This window comes from Nelumbo lutea, chromosome 1 (assembly GCF_056320005.1).
Source record: "Nelumbo lutea isolate HS-2025 chromosome 1, American lotus-T2T, whole genome shotgun sequence".
Lineage (NCBI taxonomy): Eukaryota > Viridiplantae > Streptophyta > Magnoliopsida > Proteales > Nelumbonaceae > Nelumbo > Nelumbo lutea.
Window position 1 is genome coordinate 103,501,167 of NC_142684.1, and position 24,020 is coordinate 103,525,186.

The 24,020-nt window shown below is 36.2% G+C and overlaps 1 protein-coding gene across 1 annotated transcript in view; it reads right to left on the reverse strand.

Annotated features, from left to right (window-relative positions):
- Nucleotides 1–2,574: 2,574 nt before the first annotated feature.
- LOC148876511 (oxidoreductase, zinc-binding dehydrogenase family protein) overlaps nt 2,575–24,020 on the reverse strand; it is a 31,810-nt gene continuing 10,364 nt past the window's right edge. The window contains exons 6-11 of the mRNA XM_088967065.1: nt 20,800–20,920; nt 13,009–13,093; nt 12,800–12,909; nt 9,168–9,319; nt 4,432–4,528; nt 2,575–3,093 (exon numbers count right to left, since the gene is read on the reverse strand). Coding sequence (XP_088823191.1) covers nt 2,791–3,093; nt 4,432–4,528; nt 9,168–9,319; nt 12,800–12,909; nt 13,009–13,093; nt 20,800–20,920 — 868 coding nt within the window. The 3' untranslated portion in view covers nt 2,575–2,790. The remainder of the gene's footprint in view (nt 3,094–4,431; nt 4,529–9,167; nt 9,320–12,799; nt 12,910–13,008; nt 13,094–20,799; nt 20,921–24,020) is intronic.

A 24,020-nucleotide genomic window follows, 5' to 3' on the forward strand; every position in this document is an offset into this window, starting at 1 on the left:
TAAGGGTTGAAAGTGCTTTCTCTATTGGCAAATTTCAGCTCATGGCTCCCAACACGTGGCAATATAACATTAGCCGTCATTGTTCAAGGAAGGGGATCTTGGTTAGGCACTGGGGGGGCTTTTTGAATATGTTTTCAGTTCAAGTGCTTTTGAGAGACCTTTTTGAATGTGTTTTTCCTTATGTGAGTGGGAGGTAAGACAACATTGTAGGTTTACCTGAAAGACGGTAGATGGCCTGAGAGGAAGAAGAAGGGAAGGGGTTGCAGGAAGCTTTAATATAGGCTGAAAGAGGATTTAGGGTATAGTTCAGCGCAGCTTACGCACAAGGGTCATATTGAACACCTGTGGAGAGCTTTGACCCTATAAATTATAATATAGAGGAAAACTTCCCAACAAAATAGGAAAACATATAATTAGAAAGGAGACTTTCTAATTACATGTAAATCTGAGATAAAGGGGTCACAAGTATAGTGTCATCACGTGTCATTTTAGGTATCTTGAGATCTGGGTTTGTGCCCTTTTCTTTCTTGGGATCTGCACACAAGCATGAACTCGGCGATAGTCCTACTACTAGAAACCCCTCATGTCTTGGGTGTTGTGGTTTGTTTTGATGCACTGGTTTATCATTGCCACTCTCACGAGTGTCACATAACTGCACTATAGTGCTTAAGTGGAGCGTTGTCGCTAGCTTGTGTATGCATTGCTGCGTTGCAGTGCATTTGGTGATATGTTATTGCAGTGCCGAAGATTACCACGCTTATGTATTAAATTGTAGGATACTATAATTGTGTTGTGCGCTGTGCGTTGTCACAACAGTTCGTCGCACCTTACTATCTATTCTTTGTAGTTTAGCCGTTGAGTAGAACTTCACTATGAGGAGCTTTCAGTTTATTATTCACAATCAGGGTGTCTCTCAGAGCAGTTTATTCATCTGAATTGTGGTGGATATTTGCATTTGCGATGCAATACGACTGCGACGTGATCACTTACTTCAGGTGTTTATAGAGCAATTTCCTTAGAGTCCAGGTTCAAAAAATCATTATGCACCGGCCCCTTCTTAATAGCCCCTACAGGTGTTGTATCGGGTCGGGGCCTGGTTCAGAGGGTAGCTGGCACTTAAACCGATCCCTCTGAACCGGTACTGTAAAAAAAATAAATAAAACTCAAAAAAAAGGGCCCATACAGGCTGATACGCCCTAGTGGCGTATTGCCCTGTATTGATACTTGAACCTTGCTTAGAGTCTAAATCTATCCATTTGCACCTTAGGCCATGTTTAGTTCACTTCTCTGGGCCTCATTCTTTTAATTCTTGCTCATTCTAGGCAAGAATGGGTAAGAATGAATAACATTTAGTGTTTAGTTACAAAATTCTTGCCATGGGCCACATTCTTTTTAGAATAAAAAATCAGCCCCATAGCACAAAAATTAAGTAGCCTGTAAGGCTGCAACATGAAAAACAACCATCCCCCGTTTTGCTCATTTTCATTCTTTGAGAAAACTTTGCCTACAAAACTGCTGCTATAGATGTTTACTTTTGCGAAAACACTTTTACAAAAGTACTTTTACATGAAATCATTTTTATAAAAGTAAATTTATGAAAAATACTTTTGTAAAAGTACTTTTATGAAAGCACTTTTACAAAAGTATTTTGTAAAACATTTTTATAAAAGTACTTTTATTAAAACACTTTTATAAAAATACTTTTACAAAAATATTTTTTATAAAAGCACTTTTACAAAAGTACTTTTATGAAACATCTATGCCAACTGGTAAACATTGACTGCCGGCCATCCACCGGTATGCATTTACGCCTACAGTTTTGTAAACCTAAGATAGCAATTTATGAATATGGACTTTTTTTTAAGAATGAAAATGACAACATATGACACTTGTCAGTCTAAAAAGAATTCATTTTTAGAAAAAAAAAAAAGTGCTTGATTCATAACAATATTTTCTCATTCTGCCTATTTTTACCCATTCTTCTCCATTTTAGAATTTCATGAGAATGAGAAAAGTATCTAATTTCTAATATTGCTGTTTTAAATGCAAATGAATGGTCACTCCTGCTGCCTGCTATACTTACTAGTGGAAGAATGGTGGGCGGGGCACTCTATGATCTTAAAGAGAATTCGATCCAGTCGGCTCTACTGAGATCCCGCATGACTAGGAGGTCCCACTTCCCAGGATCATTGTAGTGGTTTTAGGAATATGACATTATGACCTATGAAGAAATTTTAGTATTTTCAAAAATAAATAAATAAATAAATTTTAAGGATGCTTGATCTGGTATCCCAAATCAAATACCAATGAGCCGGTGAATGATAACGAGTATGAAAACTTATCCTTCGCATGGTTATACTCGATGAATTTTGTCGATTTTACAATAACGTAGTACGCGAATTTTACAGAAGTACCCATAAAATCAAGTTGATGCACATGCACCCGGGCTTTGATTTATATTGTATCCTAATGGATGGAGTGCTATCTTGCGAATGCCCTACGCATTCCAAGATTATATAGAAATTTGAATGACCTTGGGTGCTTACGTGATAAATAAAGGAATAAGCACAACCGTTGCATAAAAATAATGCATTTATTGTGAAAGGAACTAATACAATATTTGCCAAAATTAATTTAACTGCCCCTAATTGTCAAATCCATTGGCTTTTAAACATTGATTTTTGTTAAAGAAAACAAGTTCTCTAAAATTGGTTTTGTGATTGGACCATGTGGACTCGAGAAGTCAAATGGAAACAGTATCACTACAGCCAAGCTTGAACTTTCATCAGCTTAAGCTTTGAAAATAGGAAGCACCAATCCAACTAAGACTGATAGTAAGACAATTACAAGGGCAGCTACAATGTTGAAATTAGTCAACTTAAAAGATTCCCTGTTTCTTTCTTTTCCCGCTGAATCACTTTCCATCTTCCTTACAGAGTCATAATCAGATCCTGATGTTGAATATCTAGTGAGTACTGCATCCCAGAAGGATTTTGTTGTCAATGATGTGACTTCTGTTTCTGGCTCCAAAATTGATGAGGTATCTGTAGGAGCTTCCATGGACATCAACTCCTTACAATGTTCTTTTAGAACCTGATGAGGATGAGAAGGAAAAGTTGAACAATCAATATGACTGCTCATCTTAAAAATTTATTTTACTTACTATTCACTATTTTCAGAGAGCATGGTCCAACATCATTTTGAACGTAGCCATCATGTTAAAAGTTAAAACGTAATCTCCTCTCTGAACTCCACAGTGCACGTTAAAAATGTCTGATCATTTGCTGCTAATTTGTAATAAGCCAGATGTAAGAACTGATATGAGAATATGCATAGATAAGAATCCGTCCAAGAATTGAGAATTGCAATTTCTGTTTTATGTAATTACTTGTTTACAACCATAACAATGGAAATAATGAGAGTTTCCGGTTATGTTTATATAAAGTGTGTGGCTGTTGAGAATTTATTCAATGTCAAAATCCCTTTTACTTTTCTTTTAGCAAAAATGTCAAGGGATACTTCAACATAAAATTGAAATAAAAAAGAGGTTAATATGCACAAATTTGGAAATTGCCTAGTCATTGTAAATAGGTGAAACTGCAGGTATAAAAGTTGGAAATAAATGCTATGAGCCTACTTCTCAGGTTCACCTAATTAACTTACACAGTTACCCCGTATAGTCTGGGGTTTGAGTTACTAATTCCATCCCTCATTAACTTGCCATCAGTTTTTGTGACTAAATTGTTTAGAAAGCTTTTAAAACATTTCAAAAGTCTATTTTACCCTTCAATAGCACCATCTTGTATATTACACAAACAAAACAACTTATCTTGAAGACATTTTTCTGCCATTAAGGTGAGAATGAAAAGTTGAAAACAGGTTTAAAAAATAAAATAATAGAAATTTGAGATGGAAAAACTGTATTTAGTGTTTATAAATGAGGTTTCTTTTGTCAATTTCAAAATAATATCTATTTTAAAAAGCACAACTAATATTTTTATTAAGGGTGTTTTAGTAAAATAACTATTCGTCTTAATCCTATCTCTTACGTCAACAAACCCCATGTAGTTTCCTAGTAAAATGGGGTATAAGTTAATGGGTAAAGCTGAGGGAGGTCTTAGTATTTTAACCAAAACCCCAGAACAGTTAATAGTAACTAATATATACAATATGCACATTTATAAGACTATGTGCATAAGAGATATAAATTCATTCCTTTTCCTTTGAATATGTTCAGACTTCAGAGAGATCTCTTGATAGTATAAACATAGCATACTGCATCACAGAAGAAAAATTCTGCACCTATGATAATAAACAAGTAATAGGTTATTCTAAGACGACAAAATCGAGGGAATAAACCTTTGCTTCTTATATGCTATTCTGGTAAAACTATAGAAAAAAAAAATTATTTTTACAAGTTCTACAACAAACCTCAAATGTGTCTGATGGCTGCAAATAGTCACAAATGAAGGCACTAGCCACCCAAGGAATAAGAACTCTTCGAGGAAATGAGAGCTTGCATGGTTTTCTGTTGCCAAAAGTAACAAGTCTAGTTAGTATTAAACTCGAGCAATATGCTCAAGCCATCTTTTGAAAACTAGTTTGGGCATTGAACTGGGCAGTGGTCCAGTTCCCCATTCTCCTGGTTTAACCAGGTGAGTCAATGGTCCTTAACAAAGAAAAAATCCTCTAAAATCAGGAATGAAGATCTTGTCCACTTCCCAGTTTTCTGGTTCAAATCTTTGGCCAAATATGGTTTTAGTATTTATAAGAAACCTCAGGGGAGGTTTAAAGGTTTTCCCATGCTTTTAAAACCATAGTTTTCCCATAGTCTCCCCATTTAGGGGAGGTTTAGTATTTTTCCCATGTAGGACATTTTTGGTATTAGATTCAAATATCCAAACCCTATAAGGGTATCATTATCACCATCATCATCATCTAAGCCTTCTCACAACTAAATGGGAATGGCTTCATGAATCCTGTTTCGCCATTCCATTCTGTTCAGTTCCATATCCATTGTTAAATTATGGATACTTAAATCATTTCTTATTACTTCCACCCAAGTCCTTTTCAGTCTGCCCCTAGCTCTTCTAGCCCCGTCTACTTGTAACAAATCATTTTTTCTAACAGGTGTTATAGATGTTTTTCTATTCACATAACCAAACCATCTCAATCCACTCTCATTTATCACCAATTAGAGCAGCTACTAGGTTCTTTCATATAACTTCAATTCTAACCCTGTCCTTTCTAGTTTTACTACTCATCCATCTAAGCATTTTCATTTCTTCCACATTCATTTATTTTGGAAATGCTGTATCTTAACCGTCTGACATTCTGCTCAATACAACATAGCTGGCCGTGCAACTGTTTTATAGGATTTTCCTTTTTATTTGCCTATCACATAAGACTCTGGATGCAGCTCTCTATTTCACCCATCTCGCTCTAATTCTATGGGCCACATCCTCCTCAATCTCTCCTTTACATTACATATATTAGTCCTGCTTATTTTAAAATCTTTTGCTTCTAATGCAGTTGTTCATAAAGCTAGTTTTACATTTAATCCTTCGTTAGTTTCATCAATTAATAATATGCCATGAACAAAAAAAAAATCCAAAACACTATAAAAGGTTAACCACAGAATCATTTAATAGGGGATGTTTAAGGATGTAAAGATAGTACTGAGGGGAGATTTTATTGAGCAGGGCATTGTACATGTTTTTTGAGTTGATTAATACAATACTTTACCCTTTTCTCAAAAATAAAAATGAGGGGAGAATTTAACTTATAAAAATGCGAATAGGGTCTGGTTTCTGGAATTTCCATTAGACATAAATTACCCCTTAATCACTGAATTTCTTGGGGACAAATGTGTACTTTGATAAGGCACCATAATTAAGACAGCTAATATTATAATAGTCATTGTTGAAATAAAAGGGCTATTAGAAAGTAGTTCCAATCCAATGCAATTGGACTTCATAAGGGATTCTTCCAAGTCCTATATTTTGATTTCTCACTAATAAATTATACTAATTAAATTAATATCTAATAATTTTAACAATACAAAACCTATGTATTTAAAATTGACATGAAAGCGAAACCATCATTCAATTCAGATGGCAGGTAAGTAGTTAAAATCATCGGATTAAATGGGTAAGCCCATGGAGTCATATTTATCATATTAAAAAATAAGTATGACAATTAATAAGAATTATTTATTAATGATTGAAATGAAATATAAAATTTAAAAACTATCCAAAAACAAAATCATTTTCCTATTAAAGTGGTGGATTAATGGTTCAACCTTTTAGGCCGAATGGGTAAAATAAAATTTTCAAAAAAGATAAAAGCATAGAATTACTAAAAAACATACAGAAATTTTGAATAAAAAATATGTATTTATCATGTAAAAAAAATGTGTGATAAATAAAGTTATTTTTCTTAATGATGAAAATAGAATAGAAAGTTAAACTAACTCGTAAAGAGAACTATTTTCTTAGTGGTCAACGGTCCATAGAGGTCTACTTAGGTGAACCCAACCCAACTTGAGCTTGGACCGACTTAGATTGTGATTTAAGACAAGCTAGTCTTGGATTTTCAGTCCTTGGCTTGGGTGGGCCCAAAGTTGGTCCTTTCTATTTTTGGGATTGGGCTTGAACCTAGCCCTTGGGTAGGTTGAGCCCAGCCCAACTATATACAAATAGAGACATATTTGCATATATAATATATATATGCATACATGAACACATTCATTTATGCCAAATTATAGACTTATAGTATGGGCTAATTTAGCAACATGAGCCCAACCCCCTGACCCAAACCCAACACAAGTGCATCAAATTCCAGTGCAATTAGGCCTGGATTGGACAGATTAGGCTTGTGCTCCTTAAACCCAATTCTTAGGGTTGGGCCTAGATTGAGCTTAAATTAGGCCTAACCCACCCAACTTGCTATGGATGCAAATGGATTGGGTTGAATCTAGATAGGAGTATATCTGAATCCGATCCAATAATGTTAATCCTATATCCGATCCAATGATTTGACAGATCTCACAAAGATTAATTTGAATTTGAATCCGTTAAGGATATTGGACATCAGAATCTGATTTGATCCGATTTGATTACCCGTAAGTCTGTAAGGTTTAACAATTTATTAATAGGAAAAAGAAAAGAAATAAAACAGTCTATACAAAGAAAAAAAAAACGCACATATTTTTCAACCATTTTTATTATATATACATTTATTTTTATAAAACAGCATAAATAATGTAAAAAATCAAATTACAAAAATGCAATATATAAAGGTGATTCGAATTCAATCATATCAGCTTTGAATTCAAATCAAATCATGATCTGATCCATTTTGCACTCCTACAACTTCCCTAATGATTCAACTACTTGCATACCAATTATGTCATAATTATGTAATAAAAACTCTAAATTGATAAAAACAATAAATATAGAAAAATACAAAAGAATTGTAAAAAAAATGTGCAGGCATCTAATATCATACATTTATCATATTAAATAAATATAGACTTCATAAATAAACAGTATTTTTATTAGCAATGGAAATGGAAATGCATAATTTAAATGCACAAGCACACCATGCTTTGATTACTTAATTATCTTTTTATAATGGGTTTAGATAAGCATACTGAAATTACCATTTTTTTAGCTATTATTGAAATTACCACGTGCATCACGCATACACATTTACTAGTATCGTTAAAAACATCAGGTGAGGTTCAAGGATTTTTTCCCTAAAAATATTGGTTTTATTCATCGTCATCATCCAAGACTTATCCCAACTATATGGGGTCAGCTACATGAATCCTGTTTCATCATTCTGTCTGTTTAATGTCATATACATTGAAAATATTGATTTTAGTGACAGATGCAAAAACTGATAGGATACTAGGCGCCAGGTCATTATTTACCATTAAAAAATTCAAAAAAAAAACATAGATACTCATCCTAAGGATATAAACTCTAGTAGTTAGTAAAGACAATACAAGCTAAAAATGCATGAAGAATCAATAAGTTGGTATGCTGGAAATTGATATGGTTAGAAAACTAATTATAAATAATTCATCAAAAAAAAAACTAATTATAAATGACTGGTGCATCCGGCACTAGGCTGAGAACATTCAGCAAACTAAAGGTAACTCTAGCATAAGGTGGCAAGCACCTATTTTTGCATTGTGCATCTGTGCATGTATGGGAAATTGTTCAGACACCCTGTATACTGAGAAGTATGAACTAATTTTTTTTTTGATAATTGAAATAATTTTATTAAACAGCAATAGACAATAGTACAAAGTCCCCAAGGAAAGGCACGAGTTGCAACCTCTCCGGGCTAGTTAAGTACTGAGAAGTATGAGAAGTATGAACTAATTTTGGTTAATAGAGAATATGTCTTACCAGTTAATAACTTAAAACCAGCTGGATAACAGAAGCCAATACTTCAGGCACAGAATAAATTAGAGATGGATAAGTTTGATTCATATTCAGACTTGTTGGCACCTGCTTAAGCAGGAGAGATTTGAAGTTTGGGATCTAATAAACCACAATGGTCGTTGGGAGAAAATATCAGGGCTGTACGTCTCATTAAGTAGGAAGAACCATAATCAAATATACAGAGATTCAAACAAAATAAGAAAGGTTAACAAATAAACTCAGAAGATTAGGAGAAGGTAGACAAATTCTACAGAAGAAAAAGATGAAATGAAGTAGGCAAAGAAACATTTGGGATCTAACAACTTCTCAGGTTTGTCCTAAATTTCAAATATATAAATATATATGAGATTGAGATATAGAGATTGTCAGTGATTATGAAAGAAGAATTTGATGAAAGCCATTTATTGTTGTAGGTAATCTTAGAGCGATCTATCAATTGGTCAACCAACAAAGATTTATCCCCCTATTTGCACTCAGCTGCACAAATCCTTCTATGACCATATATTTGCACCCAGGTGATAATGCAGAACATGGCTTACCAAGAGAAATAAGGGTTCAGAATTCATGTTAAATTGGTTTGGCATATCTTATGATTGCTTCCAGCCAGTTACAACTTCCTCCTTTATCCATGGCTAGGACAAGCAATCAAAAACCAAGTTTGGCAGATATTTGTGAACTTCATAGCAATCTTGGAAGAAAGCATCAACTTACCTCAACAATTGCAAAATATGTTGGGGGATGGGTCTCTCAGTTGATATCTCATTGCTTGCTTCCTCACTATCATCAATAGCTGAATGAGTGACATCTTCTGCCTCATCACATATTATATCCAATCTGCTTTGCAAACTCATGATTATATCCCCCTAAACAAAGAAGACCAACCATTGTCCTTTAAGACATAGATAAAACGAAATAAAGGGATACATATAAAAGCTGCATCTTCTATAAAAACGAGAGCTTCAAGAGCTGCATCATTGGCAGTACGTAGAAAATAAGTGGTAATAAATCAATCTAGAATCTAAATAGGCCAGTACTCAATTTTGGTCCCAGCTATCCAGGGTTTAGAGAGAGGTAGACTTAATACAGACATAACCTTTGGCTGTATTTTTATTTGTTTATTTATTTTTACATAAAGTGACTGCTCTAAGACTTGAACATGTTTTCTATAGAATTTGAAAATTAGAAATAAAACCATAGGGTTTAAGAATTACAAAAGATGGAAGCACCCTCCACCCTTTAAATCTACCAAATGCTTTCATATCAAAACCAGAACTTGTATCACATAAAAACTGCAACAAGGGACCTAGGCTTCCCAAATTCTAGGCAAGAGAAACCTCTAATCCTTCACCCCAGAGAACCTTATAAAAACTTAATGCTATGTTTGGTTTTAAGGAAAAGGTAGGGAAAGGAAGGGAAATGTAGGAAAACCAATACAAGGTTTGTAAAGGTTTCCTTACCTTTCCCTTCCTCCTAATTTTTCCTTTAAACCAAACACAACCTAAAGGAAAACACTCCCTCATGCTATCTACTTGTGGAGAATCTTATTGAGGGAGTTGATGGAGGATATTATGCCAAGAATTTAAGAGACGCAAGCACCTATTAAAGTGTTAGACACAGACAAATACCTTCTTTTACTTTTTTTTTTTTTTATCAGCAAGAAGAACTGATAATTTTTATTAAGAAATGCTAAATCATGATAACATAAAGGATCAGAGTTCCAATCCCCACAAGTTACATATGTTCCAATTGCCCCAAAACAACTGTTACCTATATACCCCTTATTTTGCTAGAGTATCAGCCATCCCATTTGCAGTCTTTCTCACCCAATTGAATGTAATGTTCAGCCCCTGTGTGATGCTTTCTATTTTCCTAACTCATGCCTATAGATCCATGGCATGAGCTGTTTATTCTTGGCCCAAGAAATGACCAGCTTTGAATCTCCCTCTCCTTTTACATTCCAAGCATGATCATGCATGATTTGGATACAATAAATAAAGTCCACAATAACTCTTGCTGAAAACTCCTTGCTATTATCTTATTAATTTAGCATGGCAGCTCAAAATCTTACATCTCATTATATCTTATTGGAATAAGAGCTTATTTTTACGTCTAAACAATAAAAAACAAGTCTGGTAAAGCTACCATGAAGTTATTGTGGCTATTACAGTTTTTTTCTATTTAAATAAAGATATGAGGGATATTCTTGTCTTCATAAAAGTCTCAAAATGTTAAAAGTAAATTAAAGCCTATGTGTAATAAGTGGTAACCTGATAACTTAAGGCCTGTTAGTTTCAAAAACAACTTGTATATATCTTGTTAACCTTTCAAACGTTAACTCCAACTGATAAAACTTAAAGGACTGAATTGTCCTTAAACTGTTGATTAAATTTTCAAAGCATGCCATTCTCTCCTCTCTTTTTCCTCTTTTCTTTTTTCCTCTCAATCGTTTTCTATTCTCGACCCAAAGAACCACACCTTTCCAGAAACTGTAACGTCTACTGGCAATGATGCATTCTGATGGGTGGGCAGGCACACTGCCTGCCTGGCTGCCGCAACTTCTGCCATTGCCTTTTATTGCTTTAACTCTTCCAAGCATTCCTCAAGCTCTTTCTTCTTCTGCTTGAAATCATTTCAACTTCTTTTTTTTAAAAGGCATATGACAAGGGCACTCAGTGAAAGATGCAATCACTGCCAGAATTTCAAGAGGAAAACTAGTTTCCGAGACGATTAATGATGCAAATGCTACATCCTCAATGCCAATGTTCTCTAATCCATTTTGTACTGAGATTGTGGTACTATCCAATCAATCGATAATGGATGCAAAACAGATGCTGGAACTACTTGGTGTCCCTTTACCAGTAGTATATAGATATATATCAAAAGGCAGTGGGTTACAGAGCCACAAAGTTACCAGAAAGTGAGTGAATTAAGAAGAGATCCCAGTAACCTTATGGAAGAGATTGGGAACCATGGATTGAAGGGTTGCAAAGAGTCTGTTCATGTGGACTCTCCGGTTGCTTTCCTGCTGAAGAGGTAGTCTTGAACTTGAAGCAGCTCTTGTGTTGAAAGTGGTTCCCCTGAATGGAGAAAACTCAGATAATGGAGCAATTACAAGGTTGCTAAACCCCAGAGAGAGAGAGAGAGAGTCGTTTGTAGGCTAACCCAGAAATATTCAATTTCTGGGTTCTGGTTTTTTGTCATAGAATCTGAAGCAATATTGATATTATGAAAGCATTTGGAGTAAGGTATTAATGGCTCTAAACGGTGCACTAATAGTGGTCCTGTTTATGTTATATGGGTCCGGTCAACAAGGCATGTATAAGTTGTTTTTGAAAGTTCAGGGTATATATAAGTAGTTTCTCAAATGTAGAGGGTATATATAAGTAACTAACCCTTTTATTAAATAGTTAAAGAAACTTTCTCATATCCAGGGTTGAAACAGTCGATCACTATTTTTCAAAGATCAGCATTCAGATTTCCGAACAACATTGTCTACATTCAAATATATAACCAAGAAAAAAGTTCTCCAACTCCAATACACCTCTTAAAGTAATTATTACAATTTCAAATGTCAGACATCAGAGGAAACAAAAAGGCCCTTACTGATCAGAGTAAAACTTCTGATATAAGTGGGCCTTTCAAAGGTGTAACCAATTGCATGGAAAGGAGGATGACCACTTGTCTTATTAGTTTGATGTAGGTTGCAATTTTTCAGATTTCCAAGCACCACCCGGGTATATACACATAAAGTTCAAGTATTGACCAAATCATTTAGTACACTACAGTAAGAAAATTTTTTTGAGGACCCAAGTTTGTTCCTACTTCCTAGCTCTACACCTACAGTCCTACATTCTCACAGAAGACAAGAAAAAACTACTAGTCATACAACCGCCACCAAATACATGATGCTATTAACAACTTTAGAATTAAGAATCAATACCAAGTTGTCAAAAAGGAAAAAGAACATGTGAGACCTGCTCTAAGTAATACAATCCATATAAAAAGCTTTAGATGCTCGGTAAGGAAACAATGAAAGACACACAGAATACTCTCATAACTAATTACATAAGCAGCATTGCAGACAGCATTATCTCACTGGCATGCATAATCATGTTAGATGTAGATACATGCCAGAATCCACTGGGATGTGGTAATATCAACTACATATTGGATTTTCAATTCTCCATGACAAATCTGTACCTGTTGAGTACCAAGAAATGAAGGGAATGACTTCATGTTTGCTTGTAAATTTATTCAATATTTGACTACTGAACCTAAACTAAGCCACATAACATGTAGGTAGAATTTAAAGATTAATACTGAGGATGATTACATTTTAATACCTTTATATCAGCTATAGCTTGTGAAATAGGTTCCTTTGGACTCAAGTATGCAAAAGAACATATGGATCCAGTAAAGATCACAATACCGGCAACCTCCTTTTGGCTGCTTGCTTTAACATCAATTTCAAAGTGTTAGCATTGGATGGATTAAAAAGACTGAAAAAGTACAAGTAAAAAATAATTTGGTAATTTACAAGAGTATAATATACCTTCAATCGGTACATCCTTAATGAATGGTAAAAGCAGTTCAACATCATGTGAACCATCTGTAGTGCATGGTTCATCTTCAACCACCTAAAATATGCATGTAAGACAGAAAACCCCCATCATGCACAGGGAATACAAGAGCTAAATAAAATGAGTCAAGCATATAAAATATTATGAAAAAAAAAAAAATGTTATTTCAAGTATGAGAGTGCTATTTCAGCTTGGTGAAATAGGCAAAAATAAAGGATATATTCTCAATGCCCATTTAAAATCTATGTGACCTGAGAATCCATAAGTTTGTTCTCATAATTCATGATAGAAACCAATGCTAGAAGGTCCTTAACATAAGCTATTTTTCAGGGAACTCTTGTCTAAATTCATCAAATTAGTGCTTAGACATATATTGCTAAATGCAGAGTAAATCTGAGAGGAGGATTTAAGATACGGGAAAGGAAAAAAATGGAATCTCTTTTGGAAATAACTTATCCTAAAGAACCTGAACTAATAGTTTTTTCCTTATAACTTGTAGTGGAGTTGTCAAATTGTTAACTCTCTCTTGGAAAAAATTCGCAATTAGAAGAAAGCAATATGTGAAAAGGGAAACAATATTTGTATGATATTTGAGTTGAAAAGGGAAAATGCTATCAGTGTAAAATGGCAGGAATGATTTGGGGTTTGTGGAAAATGTAATAATTTTTTAAGATGAAACGTTCGAGGTTGATAAGTTGATTAATCTTAATATGGTACAGGTTGCTTATTGGTTTTTGGTAAATGATGACTTCAACTAGTCACCATAAACGAACATCTAATGGGGTGGCAAATAATCCTTGATACTAATAAAAATCAGCAAAGGACGATTGGACTGCTCTGGCCATGGGAAGATTAGAATTCAATTTTAATGGTTGCAGTCTTGGTAATCCAGGGAAGTCTGGTGTTGAGGGTGTGATAAGAGAACATAACAGCAATATTTTGCTCAGCTTTTTTCTGGCCCAATTGGACAAGGCAATTCTGTAAGGGTCAAACTACTGCCTTGATACAAGTTTAAAATTGATGAGTATGAATGGCAAGAAAGATGTTGAAGTGGAAGGTTACTGCTGAACCAGAATTCAGTGGATAAAGAAACAAGAGAAGATTCCTTGGAGTTTCAGACCTTTGGTAAAAGGCACAAATCTTAGGCAGCAGTTTGAATAGCTCATTCAACTGGGTGCCTAGGAGTGCAAATGCTTGGCCAATTCCTTAGCAAGAACAGAAGCTATAAGGCTATGTTTGGTTTGAGGGAAAAGGTAGGGAAAGGAAGGGAAAGGCAAGAAAATCTATACAGGATTTGTAATGGTTTCCCTATCTTTCCCTACTTTTTCCTTCAAACCAAACATAATCTAAGGGATGATATGGCATGGGGCTTACCAGGGCCAGGTATCAATTTGTAAAACTCTGTAGTTATTATATGAATTGGTTTTATTCCTTTGTATTCCTTTGGCCTATTGCCCACTTTTTGGTAGGGGTGATCATGGGCCAGGCTTAAAGTGTCTAGAAATTTCTGGACCTGATGTAGACCTAGACCCTAGCCTGGAAATTTCCAGGCCAGGCTAGAAACGATCATCCCTACTTTTGGGGGCAGTTAGGAGTTGACTTTATAACATATACTTTTCAATAGAGTAGAAATCTGCTGAATTAAAAAATATGAAAGAAAAGTAGTTTCTTGAAGAGAGAAGAGAGAAGTTGAAAAGAAAAGAGAAAAAATAATCTGGTCGCCCCCTCACTTATTATTTATACTAAAAATAATAGAACAGTACAAAGGCAACTATGCCCTTATAGGGCGGCAAAACATAAAACAGCATATATAACACTCAAAAACAAAATAAAATTTGGACTCACATAACTACTGTTGTCCCCACCTCCTATCTAACAACTAACATAAAACATCTACTCAGAAAAACATCATAAAACTTATTAATCTTCAACACTCCCTCTCAAGTTGGGAGTAAATGTCACACATTCTCATCTTGTGTAGATCATGTTCAAGCTTGTTCTTTGCCACCCCTTTAGTGAGAACATCAGTCGGATGCAACTCTGAAGAGACATAAGGCAAACAAACTTCTCCGGTTGTTACCCTTTCTCTTATAAAGTGTCTATCAACTTCAATGTGTTTTGTCCTATCATGCTGAATTGGATTGTGGGCAATATTGATTGCAGCCCGATTGTCACAGTATAACATCATAGCTTCCTCTGCTTTCACCCCAATCTCACTCAAAAGAGATCTAACCAAAGAAGTTCTAAGACACCATGAGCCATGGATCTATACTCAGCCTCTGCACTTGACCTTGCCACAACCGCTTGCTTCTTACTCTTCCAGGAGATCAAGTTTCCACCTACAAAGGTACACACTCTTGATGTAGACCTGCTATATCTAAGCATGCCCAGTCTGCATCTGTATAGGATTCTAGCTTCAGATTCTCATGATTTGAGAAAAGAATGCCTCTGCCAGGGTGCTTTTTCAGATATGCAAGTATTCTCTCAATAACTTCCCAGTGTTGAACCCGAGGTGCATGCATGTACTGACTCACAACACTGACAGCATAAGAAATATATGGCCGTGTCATACACAAATACAGCAGTCGGCCCACCATTCTTTGATATCTCCCCACATCCTTTACCAACTCACCATCCACACCATTAATTCTATGATTTGGATCAATACGAGTGTCTGTTGGTTTGGTCCCCAACTTCCCAGTCTCCCGTAGTAGGTCAAGTACATACTTTCTCTGTGAAATGAAGATCCCATGCTTGGATCTTGCAACTTCAATCCCCAAAAAGTATTTGAGCTCACCAAGATCTTTAATCTCAAATTCTTGCTACAATGATTTTTTGAGATCATCAATCTCCTCCAGATCATTTCCTGTCACCACTATATTATCCACATACACAATCAGAATTGACATCAAAGCATCTCTCCTCTTCACAAAGAGGGTGTGATCAAACTGTGTCTGTGTGTATCCAAGACGGATGAGTGCCCCTCTGAACCACTCAAACCAAGCCCTAGGTGACTGTTTCAGCCCATACAGAGATTTTCTGACTCTGCACACCTTTCCTTTACCAACATTTTCATAAAAGTCTGTTGGAATGTCCATATATACCTCCTCCTGTAAATCACCATTGAGGAAGGCATTTTTTACATCAAGTTGGAACAAGGGCCATGAATAGGTGGCTGCTAGAGATAAAAGGATACGAACTGAACTCATCTTAGCTATTGGCTCAAAGGTTTCCAAATAATCAACACCATAGGTCTGAGTATACCCTTTTGCTACCAACCTTGCCTTGTACCTCTCTATCTTGCCATTGGCCTTATACTTCACTGTGAATACCCATCTACATTTGACTATCTCCTTGTCTGGGGGGAGACCAACTATTTCCCAAGTTTGGTTTTTGACCAAAGCATCCATCTCATCTTGCATTGCTGCTTTCCACTCAGGTTTGGAGAGAGCCTCAATAACATTCCTGGGTATAGACATAGAATCAAAGGAAGAAAGAAAAGCACGGTAGGAGGGTGATAAGGCACTGTAGGAAAGATGGTGTGAAATGCAGTGGGTTGTACACTTTCTCTTCCCCTTACGAAGTGCAATGGGAAGATCAAGGTCAGTGGGATCAACTACAACAATGGTGTTAGGGACAGAAACATTATCATCAAAAAACATAACAGGCTCAGGCTCAAGAGGAATACCTGGAACTATATCTGCCAAATGTGGAGTTTCAGAAGGATTGACAAAGTGGTGTGGGTTGAGGATGTGTGGAGTCAACCATCATCTGTCGGCGCTAATATTTCTGTGAGGCTACCCGTAGTTGCTCTGGTAATGAAACTGGAGGTGCAGGTGTTGGCTGAATTGATGGAGGTGCTGGCTGAACTGATGGAGGCACCAAAGAAACAGGAAGAGGAACGGATTGTGAGTTCTCCTCCCCAAAACTCTCCCCCTGAGGAGAACCACTCGAGAAGAATGTGGATTCAAAGAAGGTAATATCCATAGTGAAATTTGCTCAACACTAGGTCATAACAACAATACCCCTTTTGGTTCTGAACATACCCAAGAAAAACACATTTCTTGGCCTTAGGATCCAATTTCTTGCGATGAGGGCCAAGAATGTGAACAAAAGAAACACAACCAAAAACCCTCAGAGGTATATGAAATATCTCCCCATCTAGAAAAAGAAGACTAAATGGCACCTTAAACCCCAAAGTCCGTGAATGAACACGGTTAATCAAATGCACGGCTATAAGAATTGCATCTCCCCAGAACTGCACAGGAACTCAAGCACACACCATAAGACTCCTTGCCACCTCCACAATGTGTCTGTTTTTCCTCTCAACAACTCCATTCTATTATGGTGTCTATGCACAACTGCTCTGATGAACTACACCATGTTCTAAGAGATACGTGGTCAAGTCCTTCTCAAAGTACTCTCTGGCATTATCTAATCTAAAAGTCTTAGTTCTCACTCCAAATTGTGTGAGAAACTATCTGGTAGAACTGTTGTACCAAGTTAGGAACCTCATCACGTGATCTCATCAAATATATCCAAGAACAACATGTATAATCATCCACAAACAAGAGAAAGTAACGGAATCCTCCCATGGAAGGGATATGATATGGCCCCTATACATCAGTGTGAACAATATTAAAAGCAAAAGTACTTCTTTTATTACTTGGTTTAAAAGACTATCTACAATGCTTTCCTAACTAACAACTCTCACACTCCAAAGTAGATAACTGAACAGACTCAAACAACTTTGGGACAAGACATTTCAAAGAACTAAAAGAAAGATGTCCCAAGTGATTGTGCCAAAGCATAATCTAGTTCACCGACTCTGACCCACTACTACTGCTACTGCTAACATGATGGCCCTAATGTCTCGGAATCTCATCTAGAAGGTAGACTCCATTCACCTCACGACCACTCCCAATCATCTTCTTTGACTCCAGATCCTGCAAAACACAATTACCAAGAAGAAAAGTCACAGAAAAATTCAAAGTTTTTGTCAAAGAACTAACAGACAGTAGGTTGGTATGAAGTCTAGGGACATGTAAAACAGAAGACAGGGTTATATCATTGGTCACTCTAATTGTCCCCTTCCCAGCAATGGGCATATGTGAACCATCTGCCGTAGAGACTCTGTCTCTACCAGAGCATAACTGATAAGAACTGAAAAAGGGTAGGGGCATTAGTCATATGCTCAAATGCTCCCGAGTCTATAATCCAGGGAGGTCCCTCCTTACCTGAAGTGGATGCAAGATTTGCAATTGCATATGAACTACCTGTATGTGCAAAGGAAGTGGTGTAGTTGGCTCCTACATTCTGTTGTCCATCTGGAAGGCTAGAGCTAGGTGAATCTTTCTTACTCATAAGCTGTCCAAACCTCTCCAATTCTGTTCTCACTGCTGCTACTACAAGGATTCCCAATTAGTTTAGGAAAGAGGGGCTGAAGAGTCTCCTATAGTGGCTACATTTGCATTTCCCTTCTTGTTTCTTATCCGAGCAAGTATAACTTTTGGATGAAGCTTCTAGCAAGTGTCCCTGATATACTTAGGCTTCTTGCAATAATCATACACCAAGTCCTTCTTATCTTCCCTTTTAGTCTCACTACTCCCCCTGTCTCCATCCGGCTTAGGTTTTGTTGTACCAACCATAGCCGACTAGTCAATCCCAAGCTGTCTCAGCATTACATTCCTCCTACTCTCCTCTCTAGAGACAAAGACATAGGCTTGAGAGAGTGTCACACCCTCACTAGAAAAAATATGTTGCCTAGCAATGTCAAATTCAGGGTTCAGCCCTACCAAGAACTCAAAAACCTTATTCCTCTCTATCAGTCTGTGATAAGTTGCTACATCATTTACACTTTCCCATACCACAGTTTCTAAGTGATCTATTTCCTTCCATAGGGTTTTCAGCATGGAGAAATGCACAACAAGAGGTTTTTCTCCCTGTTTCATACTTATCACCTAATTGCTTAACCGGTAGGCTCTGGCTTCATTTTGCTTCTGAGAGTAGGTTTCAATCACTCCATCCCAAATCTCCTTAGTAGTATTAGCTCATACGAAATTTTTTGCAATATAAGGTAACATAGAATTATACAACCAGGACATTATCATGTATTTCTCCTGCACCCATCGGGAAGAGTCTATATCAAGTTTCTTCCACTCCCCAGTGAGATACCCTAATTTTCCGCAAGCACCAATAGCCATCTTAGCTGATTGTGCCCACTCCAAATAATTTGTACAATCAAGTTTTACTGTAGTAATGATCCCAGACCCAAAAATATCACTACTACTTCCAATACCCAATCCCACAGTATCGGTAGATTTCATCTCGATATTCTAACTCTCCATCTTACTTCAAGCAGTTCAACAGTAAGAAAAAAATAGATTGAAGACCTTCAAAAAATAATTTAATATCACACACACAGAAACCAACCCTTCCAGAAGAAGAAAACCCTAGCTGGAGGGAAATCTCTCTCCTCCCCACACCTCCCAATAAAGAGAAAAGTGAATTGATCACCCCGGGAGGTTCAAAAAATTCCAGAAACCAAATTGGCCTCTTCAAAAAATCAAAAGAAAACTAACAATACCTGGGCGCCCAAGATCAGATCAAAAACAAAGAGTCCAACTCTTCTAGGACTCTTCCCCATACTCCAGTTCTTCCTTATTTTGATGCCAAACAGTAGATCACCTTCCTGATGACTAGATCCCACCCAAAAATCCAAGAATTGGGCAATTTATAGTAGATCGATCAGCCCTTTACTACTCCATGCAGTCGACTGATCTAGGGCTGCATGAGAATGCTTCAAGAAACCCTAGCCGATGCTCTGATACCAAGTAGAAATCTGCTTAATTAAAAAAATATGAAAGAAAAGTAGTTTCTTGAAGAGAAAAGGAAGAGAGAAGGAGAAGAGAAGAAGAGAAGCTGAAAGGAAAAGAGAGCAAATAATCTGGCCGCCCCTTTCACTTATTATTTATACTAAAAATAATAGAATAGTACAAAGGCAACTATGCCCTTATAGGGCGGCAAAACATAAAAAAACATATATAACACTCAAAAACATAATAAAATTTGACTCACATAACTACTGTGGTCCCCACCTCCTATCTAACAACTAACATAAAACATTTACTCAGAAAAACATCATAAAACTGATTAATCTTCAACAAATAGATATGTCCATGAGTTCTTGTACTTTCATCTTGCTAAGTCAAACTCCAGAAAACATGTTGTATTCTAATTCTTATGTCACTATTCATGCAACATTGCTTTTTAGGGCCTTTATCTTGGCTATTTATCAAAAAGGGGGCCTTTAGCTTGGCATTAGAAAAAGCAAAATGGTTTCATGCAATTAATTATTATTTTAACCAAATAGCATCAATAGACAAATTAAAACTTCCATAAGCTTCAATAGCTTTTATCTTTTTCAAAAGTTTGAATTAAATAAGGATGAGAGAAGACAAAACACTGTAAAAAAAGTAACTAATTTTCAGAAGATTGCAGCTTCACATCCTGTCACACACAAGGACAATGCAAGAAAACATCAAATTAAAATGCCATGTCCCTTGCAAACTACAAATCACCTTTGTGAGGAATCTCACCACATTTCTACAAATTGTCATGAAGAAACTAGTTTTTTATTCAAGTTAAATATTAAAGATATATCCATAATATGAGCATTTCTTATTTTTAGCATTAACACAATAGGTACCTAGAAATAGTAAACCTAATAAACTTCTTAAATCCACATAGAAGAGTGTTTTTACCAAGTTTCCATTAATTAAGGCCTTTGCACCTCCCAGCTCTTTGGCATGTTGCAAAATTCTGTTGCAGAGAACTTCTCTAAATGTGCCAACATTTGATGGACTGTCATGAAATATGGGCAGTCTAGAAAAACATAATGACCATTATGAGAGTGAAAACCCATCATGATTCAAAAAATAAACATTCCAGAGTGAAGTGAGGACTTCAAAAGAACATTGAAAAATGTACAAAATGTCATGAAACATTTTGAGTGCATATGCAATTTTTTCCACTAAATGTTGAAAAGAAAACAATTATCAGCTTCACCATTGAAAGCATATGAGCTTGCACTTTGTATGTTATAAAAGAAATATTAAGCATTACATAAGAATTCCTAGAGAGAAAAAATAGAATAGAAAAGAAACATTAGGATACAACTGCATAAGTTCTCTCACAGGTACAAAAAGCAAGTACATTTTCTTTCACTTGGACTAATTGGTTTGCTAAAAGAAACCATACCATGAGAAAATCTAGCTTGGTTAAAAAAAAGAAACAATCTAGCTTAGTTTCCACTCGAAACACTTTTGGGGCTTAAAAGTATTTTGACTTTAGATTGTTATGTTTTTCAAAGCATTTCTTACCAAACACTTGAAACACTTTTTGGCTTGTTTTTGTTTCCCTCAGCCTAAAGCATATCTAACCAAATGCTCAAATTTAATTTTAGGTTGTGTTTGGATTTAAAGCACAAAAGCCCAAAGCCCAAAATAGGCTTTCTGCTGTGGAGCTTAAAAGTGTTTTGACCTCAGATTGTTATGTTTTCAAAAGCATTTCTTACCAAATGCTTGAAACTTTTTTTTGGCTCACTTTTGTATCCCACAGCCTAAAGTTAAAAACAAAAATAAAAAATAAAAAATAAAAAGAGCTTGTCCACAAGGATCAAAGTATCAACATCGAGTATCATATCTGATAGTTTGGATATAGATACGGATACACTTTGGAAACGCATGGATATGGACGAAAGATATGGAAATGCTTAGATACACTAGGGAAATGCATACAAATCACATAAATACATTAAAACATTATCCAATGTTGAATAATTTTTTAATAAGGTATAAACACTTGAGAAATGCACAATTTAACAGGTTATATGAAGAGAAACATTACAATCAACAATACCGTGACCCTAGAACATGTACACATCATACAATAATTATCACTATTTCAGTTTTTATAATTACAATTTTCAATTTTTTTTTGAATTTTTTTTTATTTAGTATTTTTATATAAATAATAATTCCATTTTTTTCAGGAAGCAGCAGTTGTAAAGAGTATCTGGGGAGAGGGCCAATGTGGATGGAGATGCTTAAACGCTGAGAGGACAGGAGGGATTTTGGTGATTTGGAACTCAGAAACTTACAAGTTCACAACCACTTAATAGGGGAGTTCTCAGCCTCGATTGAAGTTTCTGGAAAAGATGGGTTCCAGGGAATTGGCACAGGCGTGTATGGACCCAATGATGACTCTTTGAGACTGGTTTTCTGGGAAGAGCTCAACTAGACAAGAGGAAATTGGTCCATTCCCTGGTGCATAGGAAGAGAATTCAACATCATCAGATTTGCACATGAAAAAGAATGGGAATGTCCGCAATTCTACAGGGATGAGGCCTTTTGCGGACTTTGTAAATGGAAACAGCTTGGTGGACTTTACCTCTGTCTGGTGCCATATTTACCACGACAAACAATCAGGAAGACCGCACTTTGGTGCAGTTGGACTGATTCTTGGTGTCTAGTGAATGGCAGATAGGTGGAAGGTGAGTTAGTCCTTAGGAATGGGTTGCTGAATAACTTACGTAAGGAAGAATGGAAATGCCAACCAGGCCTTGATGGGATTCATGTTGATTCTAACTTAGAAGTTCAGAAACTTCAACTTGAAAAACCTTTTCAGAGGAGGAGTGGGAGGTAATTGTGGGTTTGCAAGGAGATAAAACACCTGGGCATGATAGTTTTACAATGCTATTCTCTAAGAAATGCTGGAATTTTTTGAAGGCTGGTGTTATGAATGTTTTGAAGGAATTCCATGAAAATGCTGCTCTACACATTTCAAACCTATAAGCTAGGTGGGCAGTTTTTATAAAATTTTAGCAAAGACACTTGCAAACAGGTTGAAGAAAGTTCTATCGGGTATTATTTCAGCCTCACAGGGTGCCTTCATCCCAAGAGGTTGACACTGGAAGGTGTGATTATCGCACACGAATTAATAGATTCAAAGATAAAAGAGGGAACTGGGAAGTCTTGGAGTAAGTTGTAACATGGATCCGGAGAAAGCCTATGACCGAGTAAATTGGAATTTTCTTGACAAGGCTCTGAAAAAAAAATGAATTTTGGTCAGAAGTTGCATAACTGGATCAAGGTTTGTACTCACCTACAAAGTTCTCTAAATTCTTTAATGAAGTTTCAGCTTATTTCTTTAAGAGCTCTAGAGGACTAAGACAGGGAGACCCTCTGTCCCCCCTGTTATTCTTATGTGTCGTGGAGGCTTTAGCAAGGTTGACAAGCAAGGCTTTGGAAGGTGGTTACTTGGAAGGTTTCGAAGTTTGTCATGGGGATACTGAGGTAGCCTTGCTACAGTATGTTGATGACACTTTATTTTTCCTTCAAGCCAGAAAGGAGAATATGGTGCATCTTTGAATGATTATGGCCTGGTTTGCAGTGGTGTCAGGTTTACGCATTAACTTTCAAAAAAGTGAAAATTTTCTCATAGGTAAAGTTCAAAATATACAAGACCTTGCTACTGAGTTGGATCATAAAGTAGAAAAACTTCCCACAAGGTATTTGGATCTTCCTATTGGGGCGAAATGTACCTCTAAAGCCATATGAGAACCAGTAGTGGAAAGATTGGAGAAGAAGTTAGCCGCATAGAAAGCAAAATTTTTATCTAAAGGAGCTAAGGTAACTTTGTTAAAAAGCTCGCTGGCAAACCTTCTAATACATTACCTATCTTTATTCCCTATTCCAACCCAGGTAGCAGACATGCTAAAAATGCTAAAGAGGAACTTTCTATGGTGTGGTAAGGAAGGTGAGCAAAAAATCCATGCAGTTGGGAATTTGTCTGCAATCCTTTGGCCACGTGCAGTTTGGGTGTAAAGAGACTAAGGTAGCCAAACAAAACCGTGCCGGGCAGGTGGTTTTGGTTGTTTAAAACTCAGCCACAGAGCTTACGGAGAACTATAATAGTAGATAAA